The 22,629-nt window shown below is 45.3% G+C and overlaps 1 protein-coding gene across 5 annotated transcripts in view; it reads left to right on the top strand.

Moving 5' to 3' along the window:
• STK32B (serine/threonine kinase 32B) overlaps positions 1–22,629 on the top strand; it is a 435,418-nt gene that overhangs the window by 110,442 nt on the left and 302,347 nt on the right. For all 5 annotated transcript variants that reach the window (NM_001133697.1, XM_024245627.3, XM_024245628.3 and 2 more), the window contains 1 exon segment: positions 8,098–8,249. In NM_001133697.1, coding sequence (NP_001127169.1) covers positions 8,131–8,249 — 119 coding nt within the window. In that variant the 5' untranslated portion in view covers positions 8,098–8,130.

Below are 22,629 nucleotides of genomic sequence, written 5' to 3'. Positions count from 1 at the left end.
AGTGTGTCAACATGTGCCATGGCATGTCTCATCTCTCTGAACTTACACAGAGGCTGTACCCTCTCCTGGTAACCCCCTTCCTTCTCCCTCTCCCCACACCTCTGTCCTCATGAGACCAACCGTGGGTGACTGTGCTAAGGTTCAGATGCTACCTTTTCCAGATTGCCTTTCCCAAATCCCGTATCTGGTTTAGGATCCCCCTTCTGGGGTCCCTTAACCCCATGTGCTCACCTCTCCCATGTGTTTTCTAAATAGTAATGACTCATTCATTCATTCAGCCACAATTATCAGCTAGGTGCCTGCTATGTGCCAGACACTGAGGATGATGCAGTGAACATAAGAGAAAAATCCCTGTTGTCATGGGGTTCACAACTCAGTAGGGGAAGTGGACAATGGATGGACGAAGCAGGAAGCATGTCCTGTGATGGGAGCACAACAGAGAGGGAGGCTGGGGTGCTGGGGAGGGCTTCGCCCCTTCACACAGGGAGGTCAGAGGTGGCTTAGTTGGTAACATGACCTGTGAGCACAGCCTGAAGGAGGCAAGGGCCCAAGACCTGTGGATGCCTGAGAAGAGCATGGTGGGTACAGGGAAGGAGCAGAGGTCACTGTGGGAAGTGGGAGGGGAACTGGGGCCAGGCCACTTAGGGCCTGGGGATCCACAGTGAAGGACTTTGGCCTTTACTCCTATATATTGTCTGATTATCCCATTATACCTCGGGTTCCCAGGGGAGAGAGATATCCTCATGGCTGACATGGTACCAGGCCCATGGCATGGACCTAATACATGTTTATTGAGTGAAATATTCATCCAGATAAGTATTCTTCTTGAGACCAACTTTTGATCCCTCCAATGAGACCACCATTGATCAGAGCCCACATGGGATTTATGTGTTGTGAAAAGTCATAATTTGTGTATCAGTTGTGCTGGACTCAGCAGCAAGGGACAAAAAACCTGCCTCATGGTGGCTTAAAGAGGGGCTTATTTTTCTCACATAACAAGAAATCTGAAGGCAGGTGGCTCCACGATAGCAGATTCAGCATCTCTGAGACTTTCTTGGCCTCATGGGCACAAGGGGCTGCTGTTGTTCCAGACGTTACATCCGTGTTCAAGGTAGGAAGGACAGGAAGAAAGTTGGAGAAGAGAAAAAGGTGAGACCATCTGTAGTTATTCTCTTTTATGCAGAATGCAAGACTTTCCCTGGAAACCTCTAGCAAACTAACATCTCCTTGGCTAGAACTGTGGCTGTTGCTGGCTGTAAGTGCATATAGAAGGGATCACATTGCTTTCTTGAAGTAAATGGTCCTGCTATAAAGGAGAAAAGGGGAGAATGCATATTGAATAGTAAAAAGCTTCATCTGCCAAAGATAGTCTTCTTTCAGCGAATTATTTGAGCAATAGTAGCCAGCTTGATCATCTCTTTGGTAACCATATTTAATTCTGTTTTTCTCCCCCCACCCCCGCCCACCCCAAATCGGTCATTTCCCAGAATCTTGCCCCTGCAAGCATAACCAGCGTCTTTTAGTGTCACACTGTAGCTGTTTATTCATTCAACAGTATTTGCTGAGTGCTTCTCAAGCTGGGGGATGGTAGAGGTGGGCAGCACAGAGAAGAACTAGCGCAGTGTCTGCCTCAGGTCCCGTTGATGGGGTAGAGTCAGACCCGCAGCTGCCCAGTAAGCAAGATGAGAAGAGGACAGCCCAGGCTCACTATGAAAGGATCCTCGAGACTTTGCACCCCATAGTCCTGGGGTTCCGGCACAGCTCTAGCCTCTCTGTTCTGTACTCGTCTGTCCTCCTGGAGCCTGGGTTGCCTGAGGTGCTAACCAGTGATTAGAGTCCTGACCATAAAGGACACTGTGAAGACACCAAACAAGGACTTTCTTGAAGATTCCAGTAAAATCATTCTCAACTCTGGCTGTACTTCAGCCTTCCCTGGGCACATCTAGAAAAATACAAAATCCCAGGGCCTCCCAGAGCTTTGGGTGTGCTGCAGAATCAACATTGTCAGCTCCCCGAATATACTGTAAAGTCAGGACTGTGACCACCGCGTGCAGGTGCATTGCAGGTTCTCAGTATGCTCCAGCTGCCTTCTCCACTGACTCAGGATCCATTCCCAAATTTCTGATGCTCACTGTGTTTGGCATGCCTTTCTTACAGCAAATCAGCTGAAATCCGTGCTAGCTAGCATTTATTTATTTGTCCCATTAAGTTGTAATTAATAATGATGACATCAGGTCCTAATTGAATTAGACTAATGAGGAATGTTAATTGGGTACTCGCCTTTCAGTAGCAGCTTGGGTGGCTTTGGCCAAATTGCTTGTTGTCACCTCATTAACTGTGATTTCCTGTGGAAAAGGGCTCTGAGCAGCCCTGCCAAGGATCCCAAACTTAGGCGAGGTGCCACTTGAGACCTAGCTCTTCTATTTTGAAGTTGAAGGTTCCCAGGACCTAGATAGAGTTTGCTGTTGGTGAAAAGTGTTCAGCTTCCTTCTAGAACACTTGTGAGCTTGTGAGGCCAAAATGCTACGTCAGTTTCAGTAGATCCCTCAATCACGTGGTTGTCATGGGATTTTGAGCGGGAAGAACGGAAACTTCTTCCTACACTGTAAACATGGAGTCACTGAGGACCACTGACCTGCTCCGGGCCATGTGGGACATGATAGAACCAGCATGTATGAAATTCAGCTGCTTTGAAGATTCAGACTTGGAGGTCAGGGCCGGGGAAGCATTGAGGTCAGGCAGTGGCGGGCAAGGAGTGAGGCAGGAGAAGGCTTGCAGGGAAGGTGTTCCAGGCAGACTAAGTGAAATATGCTAATGCGGAGAGTCATGAGTGAAGGTGACACTTTCACATGTGTGAGCCCCTGAACAGGAACTGAGTTGGCATGGCCTCTATCTGCAGGGTGCTTGAAGTCTGACCGCCAGGTAAAAACGGGGGTTTATAATACAGTGTGTCAAGCCTTACAGTAGAAACAGGACTTATGGCAGCTCAGTGGGAAGGGCACCGCATACAGCTTCAAGGATTAAAGGGAAGTTTCTGGAAGATGTAAATTGGGTGGCAGTAGGTCAGGGAAAGAGGTAACAAGGGCAGGAGAGGTTGGTGATAGAGAAACTCTTCAAAGAAATTCTAAAGAGTTTGAGATAGAGTGAAGGGTGTATGTGTGTGTGTGTGTGTGTGTGTGTGTGAGGGAGAGAGAGAGAGAGGTTGGAGGGGACAAGGTCTTTGAATGCCAAGACCTTGACCTGGAACATTTTCTGAAGGCAAAGGAATGCCCCTGAAGGCTTTAAGTCTTTGATTTTTCAGACATTCTCACCAGGCAAAAGGATATCTGCAGAGACCAGGGCAGAGGTAGGGTGGCCACTTTGGAAGCTATAAGTGAATTCTCCCTATTTCTGAAATTCCAAACATTAAACCTGAAAACACCAGAAATCACTCTAGTTACAGGGACCCATGGAGAGAGGACACTTTGCCAGAGGCTCAGGGTTTGGGTCGAGGCATCAGTCCACCCCTCACTCCACCAGCCTGTGTTTCCTGCTCCCCCACGTGGGCCACATGCTATGGCTGGCTCTTCCCACTCTGTCCCACGGAGACCTGACTGTGGACCTGGTAGGGCCGGTTCTGTAGACCCATTTCACAGTAGAGGAAACTGAGGACCACAGAGTGTTTGGCCAGGTTATTTAGCCACTGGAGGGTGGCAGTGGTGGACCCTTATAGATTGTGATCTCTTCCTAAACTGGGTGGCTTAAAACAGTGGAAATTTATTATCTCACAGTTTTGAAGGCCGGAAGTCTTGAATCCAGCTGTGGGCAGGGTAGGTTCCTTCTAGAGGCTCTGAAGGTGGGTCTGTCCCATGCTGTCACCCAGCTTCTGGTGCTGCTGGCCAGCCTCGGCATTCCTTGGTTTGTAGATTGGTCACTCCAACCTCTGCATCTGTCCTCACGTAGCCTTCCCCCCTGGATGTGTCTCCTCCCCTTCCCTTCTCTTATAAGGACACTTGTCATTTGATTTGGGCCTGTCCTAATCCAGGTTGATCTCATCCTGAGATCCTTAACTTAATTACATCTGCAAAGACCCTCATCCAAATAAGGGCACTGTCTTAGTCTGCCTGGGCTGCTATCACACATGCCACAGACTGGGTGTCTTAAAAAACAAAGATTTATCTCTCCCAGTTCTAGAAGCTGCAAGTCCCATATTAAGGTGGCAGCATGGTCAGATTCTGGAGTGGGCCCTTTTCCAGGTTGCAGGCTGCTAGCTTCACACTGTATTATCACAGGTTGAACAGCAGGAGCTCCGATGAGCAGAATGAGGCTCAGAGAGGGTGGGCGACTTGCCTATGGTCACACAGCAAAGAGCTGGAATTTAAGCCCTGCTCAGGAGTAGCCCCTGAGCTCAAACTCTCTGTGACTCCCTGGAAGACCCTTGTTTCCACTCAGTGCATTAGATTTAGCTTAGCTCTTTGTTTTTTTGTTTTTTTTCTTTTTTAGCCTCTATCTCCTGGTCAGGTTAATTAAGTTGTTGTTACCAACCCTTCTTGGTCAGTGAGGAAGCAAGTCCGGAGGGGCCGAGGTCTGTGTACAGCCCCACTCATAGTCTGCAAGAGGGCTAAGCGCAGAGCTCAGTTCTCCTGACTCCTGGTCTAGCCCTCTTTGCTCTGTGTTCCTGAGAAACATAGAATTTTTCTGAGGTGCCTTAGAGAGCATGAGGTCTTAGCCCTCAATTTACCGAGGAGGTAGTCAAGGCCCAGATGATGAATGGATCCCAGCCACACTCAGGTCTCTGCATCAAGCTGGCCAAGACCCCTGATCCTTGGCCTCTCTTATTTGTAAATCAAAACTTCCAGGCTGCATCCAATATCCTGTATCAACCGCCTGCTTTTGCTTGAATTGAAAAGTCAAACTTCCAAGCTCTATTGAAATCATTAGTTCTCCTTTGAAAGCCAGTTTTAATTTAATTTTGGAGAGTCTCTTCCAATTCCTAAAATGTCTCTGAGCTGAGGTGAGAGCTGTCCCTTGAAACCCAGGAGCGCCATGGATGTCTTTATCTGAAGGGACACAGCCCCAGGGGCACTACACAGACTCTCTCCCAGCCTAAGCTTTTCACAGCGATGCAGCCAGCTGACAGCCAGGTCCCAGCCCCGCAGAGGCAGTGCCTGCTGTCTCTTCTGAGAAGGCGAATGAGAAGTGAGAGAGATGACAAATTCTAATTAGTGGGATTATCCTCCCACGACATGTCTGGCTTCAGACGTGGGTCTCAGGGCCTGGTGCCCGGGCCTCCAGAAGTCTTTGCTTGGATTCCCACAAAGCCAGGACCCCTGAGGTATGTTTGCACGTCATACCTTTGCCTCCTTGCATTTTATATTCTCACGTTCACTACTGGAAATGGGTGTTCTGTGGGCCTTCCACCTCATGCCGCAAATTTTACTCTGTGGAAAAAACATCTTTTTGGAGATTTCATGAAACGTGCTATCTAATACATTGAAATGCAGTTGACATTTATCGTCCCTCAGTGCCGCCTGGCACTCCCACTTCCCGGTCCTGTTTAGTTTCACCCCAGTGGTGCCGGGTGGGTTTTGCTGACTCAGTTCAGACATATGCTGAGACTGAGGCCAAGAGAGGCAGCAAGAACCAAAGCTGGAGTTGGAATTCAGGCTTCTGCCATCGTCCTGTATCTGCCTTGAATAGCTTTGCAACGTGTCAGAGCTGAGCGGGGTCCAATTTCCAACAGAAGAGCGTCTGTGATGCCAGGAGAAAACCCCGAGTTCCTTCGCTGGGTCCTCAGGCCAACAGTGTTATTGCTGGCGTTTTCCAGCATGTCCCATTTCTCAGGAAGGCCACACTGTGGGTGAAAAGTGACAGCTGGGGAGACAGAGAGCCTGGGTTTGAGTTGAGCCTTGAGAAAGCACTAAAACCTTTCTAGGCCTCACTTTCCTCTCCCTGTAAAGTGGGGATAGTAATAGTCATTGTCCTTGATGGAACAGTGTCCCACCCCCTCCAAATTCAACTCCTCCTGGAACCTCAAAATGTGGCCTTATTTGGAAATGGCATCATTTTAAGTGTAATTAGTTAAGATGAAGTCATACTAGATTAGGGTGGGCCCTAAGTCTACTCTGACTGGTGTCCTTATAAGAAGATGAATGACACAGAGACATAGGGGAGGATGCCATGTGACAACAGAGGCTAGGACGGAAGTGCTGCAGCTGCAAGCCAAGGGCACCAGGGGTTGCTGGAGCTGCCCCACTCTGGAAGAGGCACGGGAGGATCACCCCAGGAGCCTTCAGAGGGGGCAGGGCCCTGCTGACACCTTGGTTTTGGACTTCTAGCCCTCAGAACTATGAGCCAATAAATTTCTGTTATTTAAATCCCCCAGTTTGAGGTACTGTTATAGCAACCTGAGGAACCCACGCAATCCCTTCTCAAGGTGTTGGGAAGATTAGCCCATACAATCCTTGCTAACCGTCCAAGGAACCAATACAGTCCCTCCTCGGGATGTTGGGAAGACTAGCTCATAGAATCCTTGCTAACCATCCAAGGAACCAATACAGTCCCTCCTTGGGGAGTTGGGAAGACTAGCTCGTACAATCCTTGCTAACCGTCCAAGGAACCAATACAGTCCCTCCTTGGGGTGTTGGGAAGACTACCTCATACAATCCTTGCTAACCATCCAAGGAACCAATACAGTCCCTCCTCGGGGAGTTGGGAAGACTAGCTCGTACAATCCTTGCTAACTGTCCAAGGAACCAATACAGTCCCTCCTTGGGGTGTTGGGAAGACTAGCTCATACGATCCTTGCTAACTGTCCATGCCACATGTGCATGTCAGCCCTGCTCACTTTTCCTGCCTTGCTTGCTGTGTCTCCTCAGCTCCACGCCCTCCTTTACAGGATTCCCTTTCCCTCAAAGCCTCTTCCTTCACCCTTACCATCTTCCCATCCTTTAGAGCTTGCCCCCTGGTTTTGATCCTGTGGAGAGCCTTCTCTGACAGCTCCCGTCCTCCCACCCTGCCCCCAACTGCCCCCAGGTAAGGCAGTCACTCAAAAGTCCAGGCCTCATGGATTTGAACGCCCACCCTGCCACTTGGTTGTTTGTTGAACTCTGAACAAGTTAATTAGTACACTTGGGGCTACAGCTTCCTCATGCTTTATCCATAAGGTTCTTATAGGGATTCAGTGAGATGATCAAGGAGATGATTTGCTCGGTGTCTGACCTGCAGTAAAGTGCTCAATACAGGATCACTGTCATCATAGCTGTCCCCAGCTTCTCCTGTGCTCCCCCAGAACCCATGTGCCTGAGTTTGGGTTTCCCCAGAATCAGGCTCCAAGGCAAAAATTTGAGGACAGGGCATGGGAGAGGCAGAAAGAACACAGGGAAGGATAGGAAGGAAGACAGCCAGGAAAGGGTGTGCTGTTAAGCTTGTTACCCCACTGTGGGGCTGGGCAAACTTAAAACTCCGGGAGCCAGTGTAAACACTGGCCTCAGTCTCATCCCAGGTGACGGGCAAGGGAGTGGGGGAACTGATACTCCAGTTTCTAACAGTCGTGGATCGAGTGTTGCTCTGAGGATATTAATTCCCTGGCTTGGCTGGTCTGCTACATGGGCGGCAAAGTGGGCCCTACTGGCAAAAGAGAGTCCTCAGGGAGAGAAATGCAGGACTGGTGGATGGAAGTCAGGCAGGTGGGTGCAGAAGTGGGAAAGGTGAGGAGATTCAGGTGAGCACAGACAGAGTCTGCAACACTTGTGCACGCCACACATGTCAGGGTTATAGTCACTGGTGCTTTTTGCTTTTATCTATTTTCCTCATGGGCTGTGAGCCCCCTGAGGGCAGGCCTGCTTCTTCCATCTTCTGTGTTTGCATCTCCTCTTTCAGCACTTAGTACACGGCCAATGCTCATGTAAAAATTTAATAAACGGATGAATCTGGTCCAACTCCTCCATTCTGCAGATGCAGAGAGGTTGTGCCTAACTTAGCAGAGCTGCTCCGCTAGCAGATTTTAACAACAGGGACGTGAATCCAGAAGTAAAAATGCAGTGCGGGGTGACTTTTCTCCTTTGTCTTCCTTTTCCATTGTTGGCCTGACTGTTCTCTCCTTTGGCTGTCGCTCAGGTATGCATCGTGCAGAAGAGAGACACTAAGAAAATGTATGCAATGAAGTACATGAACAAGCAGAAGTGCATCGAGAGGGATGAGGTTCGGAATGTCTTCCGGGAGCTGCAGATCATGCAAGGGCTGGAGCACCCCTTCCTGGTCAATCTGTGGTGAGTGTGGCTCCATCCAGGGCTCCTGTGGGTTCCTCTGTGGGGAGCCAAATGCAAATTTGGCTCTGCTAGAAGGTCTCTTCCACATTGTAAAGAGAAAGGGATGAAATTTTCTGGGTTCAGTTATTCTTAAGTATTTTGTAGAGTACATTTTCTGATGAAGTCTTTAGGCATATGCTTCATTTTCATTTTAATTCTGTCCTTTTATCTGATGAATCAGAGTTGAAAATAAATGGAGAAGTGTTTTGTGTATTTGAGAAGATATGTGGAACGTTATAAGAGAATGCCGAAGATAGGCTACTAAAGGGATTGGGGAGCTCAGTGTTTCAGAAAGTCACAGCCATACAGCTGATGGCAGGAAGGGCAACTGGGAACCAGTATTCTACTTCAGTACAGATGGCTGCCCATCACGACGTACCAAATTCGGAATTCTCTATCCGGCCCCCAAAACCTGCCATGACCCATGTTTCAGAACTTTCACTCCAACCCATCCTTGGCTATTATCTTCACTTTAAATTTGCATCCTAGAAACACATCCTGTTGGTGGTTCCCTGCTTCTGTGCTTTGCATGTGAAATACCTTCCTAAAACACTCATGTCCCCTTCTCCAGTGTCCCCTAACCAACACCTGTGCATTCCTGGCACCCAGCTTAGGAAACCCTTAGGTCAAGAGCCCTTGAAGACCCACAGGCCAGCTGAGTGCCCCTCATGACCTCAGTCTTGTCCTGTGTTTGACCTAACACCATCTTTATCACAGTGAACCCAGGTTATTGGGTTACTTCTCTGTCCTCACACAGAAATTGCTTGTTTCTGGGGAGTCTAACACAGTATCTGACACATTGGAGGGACTTAGCAAATGTTTCCTAAGCTGGATTGTGTTGAAGGGGAGAGGGAGGACAGGCCGCTTTAGGAAACAAATTCTGACTGTTTCATTCAGTGGCTCAGTTGACCCACTGACCTTAAGAGTTGGGATGGCCGCCCTGGAGGGGTAAGTCTAGCTTTGCACATACTTTACCACCACTGATTTCAGTTGCCCTGCACACTTAGAAGCACTTTGAACATTGGATCATAGGAGAACAAAGAGGAACACAGATTGTCGCATCTGAGAAAATCAAGGTGTGCGTGCCAGGTGCCACAGACGTGGGCATTGCCATGGAGAAAACCCAAACCAAATCTTGTCTGCTGGAGTCTCAGTATCCACTGAGAGTTCTTCGTGTCTCTTTGCAGTGATCTAAACACTTTGATTGTTTGGGAGAAATAAACCCCGTCGTGTTTTTATTGCTATGCAAGGGAATTTTCTAAAGTAAATCTTTAGTCCGAACAGCAACATATGTTCCTGGCAAAATATAGAAAATAAAATACGTAAGAAAATAATAATTACCCAGAAGCTCTTCAGGCTCAGATTAAATTTTGGTGTGTAATTATTTTTATACTCCTTTTCTTGTATTTTTTTTCATATCAATAACATATAGCTGTATGTGTTATTGATATGTAAACATTCAGAGAAATTTTGCATTCTGTTTTATTTTCTGAATTAATATCTGGCAGGAGCACTATCCCCTTATTACTGCAAACTCTTTGTAAATCATTTTTAATGGCTACATAATATTCCACTAAGGAAAAGCACAATAAGCCATCTAATCAAACTTCATTCTGTCATGTAGGTTACTTGGTCTGTTTCTAATTATTTTGCCAATGTAAATACTGCTGAGATGATTATTTTTGAACCTGAAGTTTTTCAGGTGGGACTCCTTAAGGTGGACTAAGAAGATCAGATGCCTAGTGGAGCTTGTATGATGTATGTTAAAGGAGAGGAATGTGTTGGAGCAGCCTTTACTTAGGCACCTTTTATTTTATTTTATTATTATACTTTAAGTTTTAGGGTACATGTGCACAATGTGCAGGTTTGTTACATATGTATACATGTGACATGTTGGTGTGCTGCACCCATTAACTCGTCATTTAACATTAGGTATATCTCCTACTGCTATCCCTCCCCGCTCCCCCGACCCCACAACAGTCCCCGGTGTGTGATATTCCCCTTCCCGTGTCCATGTGTTCTCATCGTTCAATTCCCACCTATGAGTGAGAACATGCGGTGTTTGGTTTTTTGTCCTCACGACAGTTTGCTGAGAATGATGGTTTCCAGCTTCATCCATGTCCCTACAAAGGACATGAACTCATCATTTTTTATGGCTGCATAGTATTCCATGGTGTATATGTGCCACATTTTCTTAATCCAGTCTATCATTGTTGGACATTTGGGTTGGTTCCAAGTCTTTGCTATTGTGAATAGTGCCGCAATAAACATACGTGTGCATGTGTCTTTATAGCAGCATGATTTATAATCCTTTGGGTATATACCCAGTAATGGGATGGCTGGGTAAAATGGTATTTCTAGTTCTAGATCCCTGAGAAATCGCCACACTGACTTCCACAACGGTTGAACTAGTTTACAGTCCTACCAACAGTGTAAAAGTTTTCCTATTTCTCCACATCCTCTCCAGCACCTGTTGTTTCCTGACTTTTTAATGATCACCATTCTAACTGGTGTGAGATGGTATCTCATTGTGGTTTTGATTTGTATTTCTCTGATGACCAGTGATGATGAGCATTTTTTCCTGTGTCTTTTGGCTGCATAAATGTCTTCTTTTGAGAAGTGTCTGTTCATATCCTTCGCCCACTTTTTGATGGGGTTGTTTGTTTTTTTCTTGTAAATGTGTTTGAGTTCATTGTAGATTCTGGATATTAGCCCTTTGTCAGATGAGTAGGTTGCGAAAATTTTCTCCCATTCTGTAGGTTGCCTGTTCACTCTGATGGTGGTTTCTTTTGCTGTGCAGAAGCTCTTTAGTTTAATTAGATCCCATTTGTGAATTTTGGCTTTTGTTGCCATTGCTTTTGGTGTTTTAGACATGAAGTCCTTGCCCATGCCTATGTCCTGAATGGTATTGCCTAGTTTTCTTCTAGGGTTTTTATGGTTTTAGGTCTAACATTTAAGTCTTTAATCCATCTTGAATTAATTTTTGTATAAGGTGTAAGGAAGGGATCCAGTTTCAGCTTTCTACATATGGCTAGCCAGTTTTCCCAGCACCATTTATTAAATAGGGAATCCTTTCCCCATTGCTTGTTTTTGTCAGGTTTGTCAAAGATCAGATGGTTGTAGATATGTGGCATTATTTCTGAGGGCTCTGTTCCATTGATCTATATCTCTGTTTTGGTACCAGTACCATGCCGTTTTGGTTACTGTAGCCTTGTGGTATAGTTTGAAGTCAGGTAGCATGATGCCTCCGGCTTTGTTCTTTTGGCTTAGGATTGACTTGGCGATGTGGGCTCTTTTTTGGTTCCATATGAACTTGCAAGTAGTTTTTTCCAATTCTGTGAAGAAAGTCATTGGTAGCTTGATGGGGATGGCATTGAATCTATAAATTACCTTAGGCAGTATGGCCATTTTCATGATATTGATTCTTCCTACCCATGAGCATGGAATGTTCTTCCATTTGTTTGTATCCTCTTTTATTTCCTTGAGCAGTGGTTTGTAGTTCTCCTTGAAGAGGTCCTTCACATCCCTTGTAAGTTGGATTCCTAAGTATTTTATTCTCTTTGAAGCAATTGTGAATGGGAGTTCACTCATGATTTGGCTCTCTGTTTGTCTGTTATTGGTGTATAAGAATGCTTGTGATTTTTGCACATTGCTTTTGTATCCCGAGACTTTGCTGAAGTTGCTTATCAGCTTAAGGAGATTTTGGGCTGAGACGATGGGGTTTTCTAGATATACAATGATGTCATCTGCAAACAGGGACAATTTGACTTCCTCTTTTCCTAATTGAATACCCTTTATTTCCTTCTCCTGCCTGATTGCCCTGGCCAGAACCTCCAACACTATGTTGAATAGGAGTGGTGAGAGAGGGCATCCCTGTCTTGTGCCAGTTTTCAAAGGAAATGCTTCCAGGTTTTGCCCATTCAGTATGATACTGGCTGTGGGTTTGTCACAGATAGCTCTTATTATTTTGAGATACGTCCCATCAATACCTAATTTATTGAGAGTTTTTAGCATGAAGGGTTGTTGAATTTTGTCAAAGGCCTTTTCTGCATCTATTGAGATAATCATGTGGTTTTTGTCTTTGGTTCTGTTTATATGCTGGATTATGTTTATTGATTTTCGTATGTTGAACCAGCCTTGCATCCCAGGGATGAAGCCCACTTGATCATGGTGGATAAGCTTTTTGATGTGTTGCTGGATTCGGTTTGCCAGTATTTTATTGAGGATTTTTGCATCAATGTTCATCAAGGATATTGGTCTAAAATTCTCTTTTTTGGTTGTGTCTCTGCCAGGCTTTGGTATCAGGATGATGCTGGTCTCATAAAATGAGTTAGGGAGGAGTCCCTCTTTTTCTATTGATTGGAATAGTTTCAGAAGGAAGGGTACCAGCTCCTCCTTGTGCCTCTGGTAGAATTTGGCTGTGAATCCATCTGGTCCTGGACTTTTTTTGGTTGGTAGGCTATTAATTATTACCTCAATTTCAGAGCCTGTTATTGGTCTATTCAGAGATTCAACTTCTTCCTGACTTAGTCTTCAGAGGGTGTATGTGTCAAGGAATTTATCCATTTCTTCTAGATTTTCTAGTTTATTTGCGTAGAGCTGTTTATAGTATTCTCTGATGGTAGTTTGTATTTCTGTGGGATCGGTGGTGATATCCCCTTTATCATTTTTTATTGTGTCTGTTTGATTCTTCTCTCTTTTCTTCTTTATTAGTCTTGCTAGCAGTCTATCAATTTTGTTGATCTTTCAAAAAACCAGCTCCTGGATTCATTAATTTTTTGAAGGGTTTTTCGTGTCTCTATTTCCTTCAGTTCTGCTCTGATTTTAGTTATTTCTTGCCTTCTGCTAGCTTTTGAATGTGTTTGCTCTTGCTTTTCTAGTTCTTTTAATTGTGATGTTAGGGTGTCAATTTTCGATCTTTCCTGCTTTCTCTTGTGGACATTTAGTGCTGTAAATTTCCCTCTACACACTGCTTTGTATGTGTCCCAGAGATTCTGGTATGTTATGTCTTTGTTCTTGTTGGTTTCAAAGAATGTCTTTATTTCTGCCTTCATTTCGGTATGTACCCAGTAGTCATTCAGGAGCAGGTTGTTCAGTTTCCATGTAGCTGAGCCGTTTTGAGTGAGTTTCTTAATCCTGAGTTCTAGTTTGATTGCACTGTGGTCTGAGAGACAGTTGGTTACAATTTCTGTTCTTTTACATTTGCTGAGGAGTGCTTTACCTCCAACTATGTGGTCAGTTTTGGAATAGGTGTGCTGTGGTGCTGAAAAGAATGTATATTCTGTTGATTTGGGGTGGAGAGTTCTGTAGATGTCTATTAGGTCCGCTTGGTGCAGAGCTGAGTTCAATTCCTGGATATCCTTGTTAACTTTCTGTCTTGTTGATCTGTCTAATGTTGACAGTGGGGTGTTAAAGTCTCCCATTATTATTATGTGGGAGTCTAAGTCTCTTTGTAGGTCACTAAGGACTTGCTTTATGAATCTGGGTGCTTCTGTATTGTGTGCATATATATTTAGGGTAGTTAGTTCTTCTTGTTGAATTAATCCCTTTACCATTATGTAATGGCCTTCTTTGTCTCTTTTGATCTTTGTTGGTTTAAAGTCTGTTTTATCCAAGACTAGGATTGCAAACCCTGTCTTTTTTTGTTTTCCATTTGCTTGGTAGATCTTCCTCCCTCCCTTTATTTTGAGCCCATGTGTGTCTCTGCATGTGAGATGGGTTTCCTGAATACAGCACATTGATATGTCTTGACTCTTTATCCAATTTGCCAGTCTGTGTTTTTTAATTGGAGCATTTAGCCCATTTACATTTAAGGTTAATATTGTTATGTGTGAATTTGATCCTGTCGTTATGATGTTAGGTGGTTATTTTGCTCGTTAGTTGATGCAGTTTCTTCCTAGCCTCGATGGTCTTTACAATTTGGCATGTTTTTGCAGTGGCTGGTACCGGTTGTTCCTTTCCATGTATAGTGCTCCCTTCAGGAGCTCTTTTAGGGGAGGCCTGGTGGTGACAAAATCTCTCAGCATTTGCTTGTCTGTAAAGTATTTTATTTCTCCTTCCCTTATGAAGCTTAGTTTGGCTGGATATGAAATTCTGGGTGGAAAATTCTTTTCTTTAAGAATGTTAAATATTGGCCCCCACTCTCTTCTGGCTTGTAGAGTTTCTGCCGAGAGATCCGCTGTTAGTCTGATGGGCGTCCCTTTGTGGGTAACCCGACCTTTCTCTCTGGCTGCCCTTAACACTTTTTCCTTCATTTCAACTTTGGTGAATCTGACAATTATGTGTCTTGGAGTTGCTCTTCTCGAGGAGTATCTTTGTGGCGTTCTCTGTATTTCCTGAATCTGAATGTTGGCCTGCCTTGCTAGATTGGGGAAGTTCTCCTGGATAATATCCTGCAGAGTGTTTTCCAACTTGGTTCCATTCTCCCTGTCACTTTCAGGTACACCAATGAGACGTAGATTTGGTCTTTTCACATAGTCCCATATTTGTTGGAGGCTTTCTCGTTTCTTTTTATTCTTTTTTCTCTAAACTTCTCTTCACCCTTCATTTCATTCATTTCATCTTCCATCACTGATACCTTCTTCCAGTTGATCGCATCGGTTACTGCGGCTTGTGCATTCGTCACGTAGTTCTCATGCCGTGGTTTTCAGCTCCTTCAGGTCCTTTCAGGACTTGTCTGCATTGGTTATTCTAGTTAGCCATTTGTCTAATTTTTTTTCAAGGTTTTTAACTTCTTTGCCATTGGTTCAAACTTCCTTCTTTAGCTTGGAGTAGTTTGATCTTCTGAAGCCTTCTTCTCTCAACTCGACAAAGTCATTCTCCATCTAGCTTTGTTCCGTTGCTGGTGAGGAGCTGCGTTCCTTTGGAGGAGGAGAGGCGCTCTGCTTTTTAGAGTTTCCAGTTTTTCTGCTCTGTTTTTTCCCCATCTTTGTGGTTTTATCTACCTTTGGTCTTTGATGACGGTGATGTACAGATGGGTTTTTGTTGTGGATGTCCTTTCTGTTTTTTAGTTTTCCTTCTAACACTCAGGACCCTCAGCTGCAGGTCTGTTGGAGTTTGCTGGAGGTCCACTCCAGACCCTGTTTGCCTGGATATCAGCAGCGGTGGCTGCAGAACAGCAGGTATTGGTGAACCGCAAATGCTGCTGCCTGATCGTTCCTCTGGAAGTTTTGTCTCAGAGGAGTACCCGGCTGTGTGAGGTGTCAGTCCGCCCCTACTGGGGGGTGCCTCCTAGTTAGGCTACTCGGGGATCAGGGACCCACTTAAGGAGGCCGTCTGCCCGTTCTCATATCTCAAGCTGCGTGCTGGGAGAGCCACTACTCTCTTCAAAGCTGTCAGACTGGGACATTTAAGTCTGCAGAGGTAACGGCTGCCTTTTGTTTGTCTGTGCCCTGCCCCCAGAGGCGGAGCCTACAGAGGCAGGCAGGCCTCCTTGAGCTGTAGTGGGCTCCACCCAGTTCGAGCTTCCCGGCTGCTTTGTTTACCTACTCAAGCCTGAGCAATGGCGGGTGCCCCTCCCCCAGCTCGCTGCAGCCTTGCAGTTTGATCTCAGACTGCTGTGCTAGCAATGAGTGAGTTTTCATGGGTGTAGGACCCTCTGAGCCAGGTACAGGATATAATCTCCTGGTGTGCTGTTTGTTAAACCCATTGGAAAAGCACAGTATTAGGGTGGGAGTGACCCGATTTTCCAGGTGCTGTCTGTCACCCCTTTGTTTGACTAGGAAAGGGAATTCCCTGACCCCTTGCGCTTCCCGGGTGAGGCGATGTCTCGCCCTGCTTCGATTCACGCATGGTGCACTGCATCCACTGTCCTGCACCCACTGTCCGGCACTCCCCAGTGAGATGAACCCGGTACCTCAGTTGGAAATGCAGAAATCACCTGTCTTCTGTGTTGCTCACGCTGGGAGCTATAGACTGGAGCTGTTCCTATTCGGCCATCATTTTTGTTTGTTTGTTTGTTTAAGATGGAGTTTCACTGTTGTCAGCCAGGCTGGAGTGCAGTGGTGCAATCTTGGCTCACTGCAACGTACACCTCCAAGGTTTAAGTGATTCTCCTGCCTCAAACTCCCAAATAGCTGGGATTACAGGCACCTGACACCATACCCAGCTAATTTTTGTGTTCTTAGTAAAGAAAGGATTTCACCACGTTGGCCAGGCTGGTCTCAAACTCCTGACCTCAGGTGATCTGCCCACCTCAGCCTCCCAAAGTACTGGGATTACAAGCATGAGCCACTGTGCCCAGCCTTAGGCACCATTTGTTGATCCTCTCTTCATGGTCCCCAAGACACTAACAGATTAGTGACAGATGCTGTTTGGTTACATGAGAGGGCTGGGTATATAAGAAAATTATCTGCAAATGTGAGCCTCTGGTGGCTTTTATTTTATTTCCATCATAAGTAAGAAAGGGGTTAGCCTACTGCTTGACTTTGGAGTCACCCCTCAGACTCTGTGGGCCTCAACTTCCTCACTTGTCATAATGACATAATAATGCCTTGTTTACTGCTAGGAGTGTTTTGAGAATTAACTGAAAAGAAGACATGAAAGTATATTTTCTGTAAGTAAAAATATTGTTCACCGTAAGAGGTTATATATGTGTGTATGTGTATTAGTTCACTTTCATACTGCTACAAAGAACTGCCCAAGACTGGGTAATTTATAAAGGAAAGAAGTTTAATTGACTCACAGTTCTGCATGGCTGGGGAGGCCTCAGGAAACTTATAATCAGGACAGAAGGCAAAGGAGAAGCTGGCACCTTATTCACAGGGCAGCAGGATGGACTGAGTGCCAGTGGGGAAAATGCCAGATGCTTATAAAACTATCAGATCTTGTGAGAACTCAGTATCATGAGAACAGCATGGGGGAAACCACCCTCGTGATTTAATTACCTCCCACCAGGTCCCTCCCATGACATGTGGGCATTATAGGGATTACAGTTCATGATGAGACTTGAGTGGGGACACAGCCAAACCATCTCATTCTGCCCCTGGTCCCTCCGAGATCTCATGTCCTCACATTTCAAAGCACAATCATGCCTTCCCAACAGTCCCCCAAAGTCTTAACTTATTCCAACATTAACCCAAAAGTCCAAGTCCAAAGTCTCATCTGTGACAAGGCAAGTCCCTTCCACCTATGAGCCTGTAAAATCAATAGCAAGTTAGTTACTTCCTAGATGCAATGGGGTACAAGTATTAGGTAAATATACCCATTCCAAATGGGAGAAATTGGCCAAAACAAGGGGGCTAGAGGCCCCACACAAGTCCAGAATCCAACAGAGCAGTCATCAAACCTTTAAGTTCCAAAATGATCTCCTTGACTTCATGCCTCACATCCAGATCATGATGATGCAAGAGTTGGGCTCCCCAGGTCTTGGGCAGCTCTGCCTCTGTGGCTTTGCAGGGTACAGTCTCCTTCCCAGCTGCTTTCACAGGCTGGCATTAAGTATCTGTGACTTTTCCAGGTGCATGGTGCAAATTGTCAGTGTATCTGCCATTCTGGGGTCTGGAGGACAGTGGCTGTCTTCTTACAGCTCCACTAGGCAGTGCCCCAGTGGGGACTCTGTGTGGGGGCTCTGCTCCCACATTTCCCTTCTGCACTGCCCTAGCAGAGATTCTCCATGAGGGCTCTGTCCCTGCAGCAGACTTCTGCTTGGACATCCAAGTGTTTCTATACATCCTCTGAAATCTAGGCAGAGGTTCACAAACCTCAATTCTTGATTTCTATGCATCTGTAGGCCCAACACCACATGTAAGCCACGAAGGCTTGGGGCTTGCACCCTCTGAAGCAACAGCCTGAGCTGAACTTTGGCCTTTTTAAGCTACAGCTGGGACACAGGTCATCAACTTTCAAGACTGCACAAAAAACAAGGCCCTGGGCCTAGCCCATGAAACCATTTTTCCCCTGTAGGCCTCTGGGCCTGTGATGGGAGGGGCTGCTGTGAAGGTCTCTGACATGTCCTGGAGACATTTTCCCCATTGTCTTGGTGATCAGCATTTGGCTCCTCATTACTTATGCAAATTTCTACAGCCTCATTGATTTTCTTCCCAGAAAATGGGTTTTTCTTTTCTGTCACGTTGTCGGTGTGCAAATTTTCCAAACGTTTATGCTCTGCATCCTCTTGAACATTTTGCTGCTTAGAAATTTCTTCTGCCAGATACCCTGAATCATCTCTCTGAAGTTCAAAGTTCCACAGATCTCTAGGGCAAGGGCAACATGCTGACAGTCTCTTTGCTAAAGCATAGCAAGAGTGACCTTTACTCCAGTTCCCAACAGGCCCCTCATCTCCATCTGAGACTATGTCAGCCTGGACTTAATTGCCCATATCACTATCAGCATTTTGGGCAAAACCAACATGTCTCTAGGAGTTTCCAACTTTCCCACATCTTCCTGTCTTCTTCTGAGCCCTCCAATCTGTTGCAACCTCTGCCTGTTGCCCAGTTACAAAGTTGCTTCCAAATTTTTGGGTGTCCTTTTAGCGGCGCCCTACTATCTCGGTACAAATGTACTGTATTCATCAGTTCTCACGCTGCTATGAAGAAATATCTGAGACCGGATAATTTATAAAGACAAGAGGTTTAACTTACTCTCAGTTCTGCATTGCTGGGGAAGCCTCAGGAAACTTACAATCGTGGCAGAAGGCAAAGGAGAAGCAGCCACCTTCTTCACAGGGCAGCAGGATGGAGTGAGTGCCAGTTGGGAAAATGCCAGATGCCTATAAAACCATGAGGTCTTGTGAGAACTCACTCACTCACTATCACGAGAACAGCACAGGGGAAGCTGCCCCATGATTCAAATACATCCCACTGGGTTCCTCCCATGACACATGGGGATTATGGGGATTATAATTCAAGATGAGATTTGGGTGGGGACACAGCCAAACCATATCAGCCATATCAGATAAATAGGTGTATCTATCACTTATTTATATAGTATCCACCAATTATCATCTATACATGCCTATATGTATGATGCATAGATGATAGATAAATACATAGATGATAGACAAATGATAGATGGATATATTAGCTGATAGATAAATGATAGACTAGATTAACAGATGATAGATATAGATGATAGATGATTAATAAATAAATAGATGATAGATAAATAGATGATTGATAGGTAGATTGATAGACGATGGCCCTTCAAGCTACAAGTTAAAAGGAGAAAGGTCACCAGATCATTGGTCAGTACTCAGAACTTTGCACACTACAGGGGTCAGGATTTATTTTGTTATGAAGGAGAAAAACCTAAACTTGTTAAAGCACAAAAGGGAATTGGCTTTTATAACTAAAACATTTAGACTGAGAGCTGATGTTGGTCTTGCGCTGTCTTCTTTTGCTTTCCCCTGTGTTAGCTTTATTTTCAGAGCCACGAGTCACTGAGCCCTGGCAGGTCCCATTTCTCCTGCCAGCTGAACAGCCCCAGCAGAGGCTGAGGCTTGTGGGCAGTGACAGACCTGGCTCTGGTCACGCGCCCATTCCTGACACAGTGGAGGATGGTGCAGGAGGTTTGTCCCATTGAGTCTCATGGACAGGCAATGAGGGAAGGAGCTCTCCAGAGGGAAATTCGGAGCTGTTTCCAGAAGAAAACAAGTAGAGTCTGTGCGGCCCCAGGACTGGTGCCTGCTGTCCACATGCCATGTCCTTGTCCAGGAGACTCCATATCAGCCCTGCTCATTTCTCAGAGACAGAAAGCAGGGCCCCAAGCAGTTCGCTATCTTGCCTGAACCATGTGATTTGCAATTCAGACTCAGACAGACCCACCATGTCCTAATGCTTCCAGTTCTTACAGATGGCTGGCCACTAACATCTCCTGGGCACTTGATATGTGTCCTACTGAACTTCTTTAATTCTCCCAACAGCTATTTTCATTTCCTACTATTATCCTACTATTTTTGGTTCCATTTTATAGATGGGGCAACTGAGTCATGCCACTAGTAAGTGGCGGAGATGGGACATGAAGCCAGGCTGTCTGGCTTCATGGCCCACTCTGGTCACCCCTCTACCACAGCTGCTGTGATGGGGCCTTGGCCCCTCCCTGCTTGGTACCACACCCTACCTCTTCCCTGATGGATCTCTTCTAGCTGTGCTTCTCTTTGGTGGCCTCTCTCACCCCAACAGGAAGAGGACACAGTGTGGAATTGCCTGTCGGGGTCATAACGACACCACCACTTTATATCAATGATACATCAGCTTTTCATCGCATTACATGGAGGGTGAATTACTGCAGCCTTGGAAACCCTGACTGTACACCTTCTCATTATTCTTTTTTGCTGACATGCTCTACAATTGGCAGAGGCAAAGGCCTGCATTGATTAATTTTCATAGCAATTTTTGCCTCTAAAGAATGAATGATTTGTGCTCCTAAGCCTGTGATAACCCAAGTGGAGTTGTCAAGTGCAATATTTTCACTTGTTGTAATGCAAAGCTGTTTTACTCTCTTGGGTTTAAGACAACGAAGGCAAAGGAGAGAGGGAAAGAAAAGCCACACCCCAGAGAGTGAGGGTGTCCCATGAGTGGGAGCCCTGGTGGGATGGGTGTGGGAGAGGAGGAGAGGTGAGGGGAGAAAAGCAGCATGAGTGTTTCAACACTTTGAGGTCTGACCTCCCAGGTTCTCATCCTAGCTCTGCCTCTTGCTGGCTATGATGCTGCTATGGACCAAATTGTGTCCCCCTGCCTCAAATTCATATGTTGAAACCCTAGCCCCCAATGTCACTGTATCTGGAGACAGGGTCTTTAAGAGGTAATTACAGCTAAATGAAGTCATAACAGTGAGGCATTAATCTGATAGGACTGTGGTCTTATAAAAAGAAGAGAGAAAGATGGAGAGTGACAGAGAGAGACACAGAGAGAGAGAGAGAGATCTTATTAAGGATGCAGCAAGAAAGTTGCCCCTGCTGGAACCCTGAGCTCAGATATCCAGCTTTTAGAACTGTGAGAAATAAATTTCTATTGCTGGAGGCCCCCAATCTATGGTTTTATGTATGATAACCTAAGGTGACTAATAAAGGTCTCCACTGTTACTGCCATTACAGGCATACGTCGGAAATATTGCAGGTTCAGTATCAGAACACAACAAAGCAAATATCACAATAAAGCAAGTCACACAATTTTTTGGTTTTCAGTGCATATAAAAGTTGTTTACGCTATACTGTAGTCGATTAAGTTGCAATAGAATTATGTCTAAAAAACAATGTACATACCATAATTTAAAAATACTTTATTGCCAAAAATGCTAATGATTATCTGAGTCTTCAACAAGTTTTAATCTTTTTGCTGGTGGAGTGTCTTGCCTTGATGTTGACTGATCAGAGCAGTGATTGCTGTGGCAACTTCCTAAAATAAGACAACAAGAAAGTGTGCCACAATGATTAACTCTTCCTTTGACGAAAGATTTCTTTGTAGCGTGAGATGCTGTTTGATGGCATTTTACCTATGGTAGAACTTCTTTCAAAAATAGAGTCAATCCTTTAAAACTCTGCTGCTGATTTCTCAACTGAGTTTATGTGATATTCTAAATCCTTTGTTATTGATTCAAAAATATTCATGGCATCTTCATATGGAGCAGGTTCCATCTTCAGGAACTACTTTCTTTGTTCATTCATAAGAATCAACTCCTCACCTGTTCAAGTTTGGTTATGAGATTGCAACAATTCGGTGATATCTTCTGGCTCTACTTCTAATTCTAGTTCTCTTGCTACTTCCACCACATCTGCAGTAACTCCCTCCGCTGAAGTCTTGAACCTCTCAAAGTCACCCCTGAAGGTTGAGTAAATTTCTTCTAAACTCCTGTTAATGGTGATATTTTGACCTCCCGTGAATCACAGATGTTCTTAATGGCATCTAGAATGGCAAATTCTTTCTAGAAGATTTTCAATTTACTTTGCCCAGATTCATCAGCAGAATCATGATCACTGGCAGCTGTAGCCTTACAAAATGTCCTTTTTGTTTTGTTTTGTTTTTTTAAACAGAGTCTCGCACTGTTGCCCAGGGTGGAGTGCAGTGGCGCGATCTCGGCTCACTGCAACCTCTGCCTCCCGGGTTCAAGTGATTTTCCTGCCTCAGCCTCCTGAGTACCTGGGACTACAGGTGGCCGCCACCATGCCCAGCTATTTGTATTTTTAGTAGAGATGGGGTTTCACCATATTGGCCAGGCTGGTCTCGAACTCCTGACCTCAGGTAATCTGCCTGCCTCGGCCTCTCAAAGAGCTGGGATTACAGATGTGAGCCACTGCGCCCAGCCCCAAAATGTACTTCTTAAATAGTAAGACGTGAAGGTCAAGATTACTCCTTGATCCATGGGCTGCAGAATAGATGTTATGTTAGCAGGCATGAAAACAGCA

This window comes from Pongo abelii, chromosome 3 (genome assembly GCF_028885655.2).
Source record: "Pongo abelii isolate AG06213 chromosome 3, NHGRI_mPonAbe1-v2.0_pri, whole genome shotgun sequence".
Classification (NCBI taxonomy): Eukaryota; Metazoa; Chordata; class Mammalia; order Primates; family Hominidae; genus Pongo; species Pongo abelii.
Note: the sequence above shows the minus strand (reverse complement) of the source record. Positions and strands in the feature narration are given on the sequence as shown.